This window comes from Lytechinus pictus, chromosome 12 (genome assembly GCF_037042905.1).
Source record: "Lytechinus pictus isolate F3 Inbred chromosome 12, Lp3.0, whole genome shotgun sequence".
NCBI classification, from domain to species: Eukaryota; Metazoa; Echinodermata; class Echinoidea; order Temnopleuroida; family Toxopneustidae; genus Lytechinus; species Lytechinus pictus.
The window spans coordinates 26925371-26933028 of record NC_087256.1 but is presented as its reverse complement, the minus strand read 5'-3'; the positions used below and the strand labels follow the sequence as shown (position 1 = coordinate 26933028).

The window sequence follows — 7658 nt, the reverse complement described above, 5'->3', positions numbered from 1 at the left end:
GCACTTCTATCGATGATGCAACGTTTGCCTACCAACGTTGAGGCAACGTTGGGAAAAAATTTCCCAACGTTGATCCAACGTTGGTCCAACGCTGTATTGTTACCTGGGAAATGATTATTTGTTTTTCATTATTTATAAATAATGATTATTTGTTTTTCATTATTTATAAATAATGATTATTTGTTTTTCATTATTTATAAATAATGATTATTTGTTTTTCATTATTTACAAATAATGATTATTTGTTTTTCATTATTTATAAATAATGATTATTTGTTTTTCATTATTTATAAATAATTTGTTGAGTTTTCCATTATTTATAAATAATGATTATTTGTTAAATAATGAAAACGTCTACTTCATTATTTATAAATAATTTTTTCGAGTGCACCATTATTCTCATTATTTATAAATAATCATTATTTAATGTTCGAGTTTTCCATTATTTATAAATAAAGATTATTTGTTAAATAATGAAATATCTACTTCATTATTTATAAATAATAATTTTGTTTCAATATCCCATTATTTATAAATAATCATTATTTATAAACAATTTTTACAGTTTGCCATTATATACAAATAATAATTATTTATATACAAATAACCATTATTTATTAAATAATGCCATTATTTATTAAATAATGCCATTATTTATTAAATAATGGAAAACTCGCTATAACATGCAAATGTGGGACCGCCCATGATATGAATATTCATGATGCGATTTCCTTTTTCGTGATTTTTCTTCACAAATTTTTGTCCATTTCCTCTTCATAATGACATTTCTTGAAGCAATTTTCTAGGGATATGGTCTGATTGTAATATTCTTCATTTTCTATATAACTTCGTCTTCGTAGAAATATCAAAAAGTGTAATTTTATACGATTTTTTCTACAGTTCACAATCCCCATAGGCGCGCGTGTACGGTAGGGACAACCGGTGAATCGACGGAGTGCTCTTCATCGAAATACTACGTTGGTTGGTCCCCGGAAGTGGCGGGCGGAATTTAGCCCGAATCCTCGATGGAAGTCGATCAAGTGCATATGAGCTGAGAGAGTGAAATATCAGTGTACTTGTACAGGCCCTTCTACTTTTTATAAATATTTCTTGTTGCTTTTTTTGTTAAGTTAATTTTTCCTGGTGTAGAGATAAGTTTCATTTCTAATAATGCACTTCAAATACATTTTGGAGTGTCTGTTTGAGGCGTTTGGGGCGATTTCACCCTGGCCCCAAAATGCTCGCAACGACAATACGGGGGGCATGATGACCCCTAATTTTTTAAAAACTTATTTTTCTATTGAAAATTATCACAAAATTCACCAAAAGTGTGCACGAAAGCCTTCGTATTTCACTTTTAAAACTCCAAAAAGTGCCCAAATGACAAGCTTGGTCGCTTCGCTGTGTCGCTTTCAACTTGAGAACATTTACGCGTCTGCTTCCCCCCCCCCCTCCTCCGAAAGAAATTCTGTATACGGCCATGCTCTAAAGAGCCTGGCACATTGATTTATGTATACTTCATTTTCATTATTTTTATCTCATTATCATCATGGCCTTACGCAGAATTTTTTCCGGGGGGGGGGGGGGGTAGGGGGAGCAGGACGCGCGTAAACTTTCTCATTCCGGGGGGGGGGGGGGAAGCAGACGCGTAAATGTTCTCAAGTTGAAAGCGACACAGCGAAGCGACCAATTAAGCTTGTCATTTGGGCACTTTTTGGAGTTTTAAAAGTGAAATACGAAGGCTTTCGTGCACACTTTTGGTGAATTTTGTGATAATTTTCAATAGAAAAATAAGTTTTTAAAAATTTAGGGGTCATCATGCCCCCGTATTGTCGTTGCGAGCATTTTGGGGCCAGGGTGAACTCGCCCCAAACGCCTCAAACAGACACTCCAAAATGTATTTGAAGTGCATTATTAGAAATGAAACTTATCTCTACACCAGGAAAAATTAACTTAACAAAAAAAGCAACAAGAAATATTTATAAAAAGTAGAAGGGCCTGTACAAGTACACTGATATTTCACTCTCTCAGCTCATATGCACTTGATCGACTTCCATCGAGGATTCGGGCTAAATTCCGCCCGCCACTTCCGGGGACCAACCAACGTAGTATTTCGATGAAGAGCACTCCGTCGATTCACCGGTTGTCCGTACCGTACACGCGCGCCTATGGGGATTGTGAACTGTAGAAAAAATCGTATAAAATTACACTTTTTGATATTTCTACGAAGACGAAGTTATATAGAAAATGAAGAATATTACAATCAGACCATATCCCTAGAAAATTGCTTCAAGAAATGTCATTATGAAGAGGAAATGGACAAAAATTTGTGAAGAAAAATCACGAAAAAGGAAATCGCATCATGAATATTCATATCATGGGCGGTCCCACATTTGCATGTTATAGCGAGTTTTCCATTATTTAATAAATAATGGCATTATTTAATAAATAATGGCATTATTTAATAAATAATGGTTATTTGTATATAAATAATTATTATTTGTATATAATGGCAAACTGTAAAAATTGTTTATAAATAATGATTATTTATAAATAATGGGATATTGAAACAAAATTATTATTTATAAATAATGAAGTAGATATTTCATTATTTAACAAATAATCTTTATTTATAAATAATGGAAAACTCGAACATTAAATAATGATTATTTATAAATAATGAGAATAATGGTGCACTCGAAAAAATTATTTATAAATAATGAAGTAGACGTTTTCATTATTTAACAAATAATCATTATTTATAAATAATGGAAAACTCAACAAATTATTTATAAATAATGAAAAACAAATAATCATTATTTATAAATAATGAAAAACAAATAATCATTATTTGTAAATAATGAAAAACAAATAATCATTATTTATAAATAATGAAAAACAAATAATCATTATTTATAAATAATGAAAAACAAGTAATCATTATTTATAAATAATGAAAAACAAATAATCATTATTTATAAATAATGAAAAACAAATAATCATTATTTATAAATAATGAAAAACAAATAATCATTATTTGTAAATAATGAAAAACAAATAATCATTATATATAAATAATGAAAAACAAATAATCATTATTTACAAATAATGAAAAACAAATAATCATTATTTATAAATAATGAAAAACAAATAATCATTATTTATAAATAATGAAAAACAAATAATCATTATTTATAAATAATGGAATGTCGAACTATTATTATTTACAAATAATGAAGTATTACTTGGAATTATATATAAATAATTAGAAATGATATTTTATATAATAGTAGTTATTTACAAATAAAATGTAAATTATATATAAATAATAGTTATTATTTAACAAATAATGATTATATAACAAATAATTGTTCTATATAATATTGGTACATTCGGCGCCTCATATATGACGCGTCAGTACGTGCCGCCATATTCAAAATTCCAAATTCGGCTGAGACTCGTGAATTGAAATCCGTATTTGCAGGGTCACAAAAAAGTCACCCAAAGTCAATTTCTAGATAGAAAGTTTTAATGGGATCTCCGATGCAATATTTCTAATCCAGATGAATTCAAAGCGTTCAAAATGAGGAAATTTCACCGCAGTGAGAAAAGTCGTAACCAAATCAAATGACGGTGACGGGCGCCCTCCTCCGTTGTTAAACATAGCATGTGAATATTGTAAGTCCTCCACTGGGGCCCGGTATATCTTCATCACACAAATGATGTTGCATTTCGTTCACGTGGGAATCCCAATTCAAGTTCCACTGAATAGTAACACCAATCAGTTGTATCTCCCTGATCTCTTGAAGAGTGGTGTCATTAAGAAATAGAGGATGAGGGCGAGCTTCGGTGAAGGTAATCTGCATGGCCTTGCATTTAGTGGGACTAAATCGTGTATATAACGGCTATTGGCACCAATAGCGAGTCTAAAGCATCCGGAATCACACTTTATCCACCCATACTGCAAGCATCTCCAAATGTCATATTGTATATGGAAACGTCGTGATGTAGCGGTTCTGACTCTCGCCTTGTAATCAGAGGATCGTGTGTTCGAATCACACCGTGGCCTAGCGTCCTTTGGCAAGACGTAAAAATCCACACTTTGCCACTCTTCACCCAGGTGTTAAATGGGTACCCGGTAGATGCGACAGCCTACGTAGTATGCTTAGCAATCGAGTCTTAGAACTCTTGTTGGAATGCTCCCCATTGAAGTGGAGAGAGTGCATGCATTATGTGCGGGCATGCCCGGATCTTAAGACATGGGTAATAATATCTGTAAAGCGCTTAGAGACGTCGTTCCGATGTATTACGCGCTTTATAAAAGCCGATTATTATGTATTATAAAACAAATGTGTATGTCAAGTGAATAAAATTCATCAATAAATTCAAATTCAAAATAAAATTCATATCATCAATCGTATAACAGATATGTTGATGTTTGGAGTGCGCTATTTATCATTGCTAGGAACACAAGTGGACCGAGGCGTACCGTGTCCCTTGTTTAGCAACTGCGTTTGCTGACCCTCGGGCTGACCCTGAGGTAGTCAGTTTGTCTAAATAACGCGTAATACTAGGCCTACTCTTGTCACTTATGATAAAAGATATCTTATACATGTATGACCTACGCCTGGGATTCTCAAATAGCGGCCCGCGTGCCACTTAGTCTGCTGGGCAAACCCTTCACTCGAGTTAAGGGTCTGAATGTGCAGCCTACTCATGCCTTGTGTACTGAAGACTCTCTCGCTGTATTGGAACAGCAAGTTTTGTATGTGCTAGTCTTTGCGTGGAGGCACACTTATTGATCAAAGTTTCAATCAGGGTCTGTGCCTGCAGACTACGTGCCACTTGTGGCGCACCGAGCCTTGCGGAGTGGCGCGTGGGAGCCGGTATAAACAAAATGGGGAAAATGTAAATTGAGATGTTTGATGTTTGATGATAATTTTACACAAAGGGAAAAACAAGTCAGATATATTTTAAACTTAAGTCTTTATTGATTTTATTTTTATTTATTCTAACGTTATGGTTTTGATAGGCTTGGTGTATGGATTCATGTGCGACTGTCAATAGTCATGCATGTGCATCACGAGAGAGGTATACAAATTATATCTATCTGTCTATGATCACAAGGGATCTGATAGCCCCGTTCATCGGATATCTATCACGTTTTCAACTATTTCTACGGCTAGTAATTTCGCATTTCCAGATTATACATTGAAAATTTATGGAACTGCTCAGAATGATGCAGCATTTGAGATGATGACAATAAAGCCAGGCTTTTAATCAACAACTTGGACTCCTGGCAAAGCACATCATATCGGAAAATGTGGTGACATAAAATTATACAGATATAAAATAAAGTTCTTAATCTGCATATTATTGTGGCATCACAAAAAGTAAGTCGGGTAAGTTTTAACCAACAAATAATTTTCACAGAAGTAAGGAGTTTTAGACATATTGAAAATCAGAAACTTTGTTTCCGAAGCAGATTTTTTAAAATCCAAGGTTGTGAAAGAGAAATGCTGCAAGGTATTGCGTGCTGTGATGTGTTCATGCCTTCGAGAACTAGCGGTATCACTGGTATGTTGTGAAAAGTCACTTATCATTTAAAAATTAATAAATTGTGTAGTTTGTTTGCATTTGTGTTTCTTTTTAGACCCCCTCGTGGCCATTTAAAAAGCCTCATATTCCAAAGCTTCAAGGGGCTCCGCCCCCTCGAGCCTACCAGGGGCCCCTCAGCAATATTTTGCTCGTTAGCGCTAGGGGAACAGTACAGATTCTCAACAAGAAATGTGGAGCTTCAACAAAAGTAATTGAGAATGACTGATCTACCCGTTTCAGTCAGATGTAGAATTTGTCAGTCAAGCAGTAACAGAAAGCCTTCCATGATTTAATTTCTATGACAAATCTATCCTACAGATCGACAGCTTAGGATTTTCTTGAAGACCACCTGAAAGTTCGGATGCTTCAAACCATACACGATCGGATTGGCTACACTGTTCCCTAACAGTATCATAGTAGTGTACAGAGTAACGGCACTAGAACCGGGGATGACGTACAAATTAACAACAGTGGCTAGGAAACAGAACATGAAAACACAAACGACCATGAAAAGATTCTTAGTGATCTCGATTTCCTTTTGGTTGATTGCCTTGATCATGGGTGGATGAGAACCTCCAGAATCAGATGAAGAAGCTTGGCCTCCGCGTGTACTTGCTGACGTGGACTTGGTCTCATCATCCGTTGCGTACTTGTTTCGAAATTGGTCATTGTGTCGACGAACATGACTCAGAATCAAAGTGTAGAGTGTAAGAGTGATCAGAAGAGCAACTGCTGCCAAGGTTCCCTGAAGTACGACGTAATAAGTTTTGGATGTTTGCCCATCTTTTAGAGAACATATGCTGTAATATTCGGAGTAGCCGAGTGTCCCGAGACCAAACACTGGAGGTAGGACCATAGCTGATCCTGAGTATATCCAGATTATGACAGCTATGGCAATGATTCTCTTGGGAGTATGAAGACCTTGGTGTCCTCGGATAGACTTGGTGATGACATACCACCTTATAAATGCTATTGCTACAAGAGTGTATGCACTGCAGCAGACGCTGGTGTAGAGTACTGCGGCCACTGTTGCGCAGACCCCCTCGTTCACTGGGTAAGTTCCTGTCTGACTTAGGAGACCAACACTTTGGAAAGGTATAAAGGAACTTGTCAAGATATCGGCGAAAGCGAGATTGACGACCAGAATATTGGTGATCGTCCGTAGGTTTTTGCTAACAATAACTGAAATGATGACGAGGGAGTTGCCCAAAAGACCGACCAATGCGAATACGAGCAAGACGGATGCAACAATTACGCGATGAAGGAAAGAAACGACATTTGTTTCCGATATAGCACTTGGAGTCATCGTGGAATAAAATTTTGATTTTGAATCACTGTTGATGCCCTGTACATCTGTGGTAGGGTATATGGTTTGTGTACTGGCAATAGATGCATCGAGAAAATCTAACAGAGTTGTATTTTCCATAATCGGTTCAAAATGTTTTCTGCAGTGTGATATTCTGGAGAACAGTAGTAGAAAGAACAAAAAATACTATGGCATGCAAGCCTCCAAATCAAAGTTAAAATACCTCTTAAAGCACTATTTCAAAAACAATATACATGGTAGCATTTATATATATATATATGTATATAATATATAAAATCTCCAAGCTATTTATATTCATATATCTGCAGTTGATTTCACCGTTACGCTCGAGTTTCTCATCAAGGATGACCTACAATTATGACAAAGTACTTCGTCTCCATTAGTTAACTTTTATTTCAAATTTGAAAGATTGACACGATTGGATTCGTGTTTAGACTGTCTTGAGTGCTTTTGAAATTGTCACTGTAAGCTGCGTCCTAGTTTCCTTAGCGAATTAACGATTTAGCTCAAATAATGAAATATTTATAGGATGTTTGTGTGTGCCTCGGCTCTCCGAAGAAACGGATGCGTGCAAAATAGCAAATTGTCTCATAGCTGCTGTCAAACACTGAATGGCATATCAAACATCCTTGGTTGAAAAAAAGGGTTTTTAACCATGAGTGCTCAAAACGCCTTGAACCATAATCTAAACCGGCCATTATCCAAGAGCGATGTCAAAATGACTGACACTTCA

General features: G+C 35.3%; 1 protein-coding gene across 1 annotated transcript; it reads right to left on the bottom strand.

Moving 5' to 3' along the window:
* Nucleotides 1–5905: 5905 nt before the first annotated feature.
* Nucleotides 5906–6904, bottom strand: LOC129273085 (rhodopsin, GQ-coupled-like). The gene has a single exon (XM_054910135.2). It carries the CDS (start codon nucleotides 6902–6904, stop codon nucleotides 5906–5908), a length of 999 nt encoding a protein of 332 aa, XP_054766110.2.
* Between the last annotated feature and the right edge of the window lie 754 nt (nucleotides 6905–7658).

Bases quoted from the DNA above. Each gene is read 5' to 3' on its own strand.
- LOC129273085 (XM_054910135.2), bottom strand. From the start codon at position 6,904: ATGACTCCAAGTGCTATATCGGAAACAAATGTCGTTTCTTTCCTTCAT.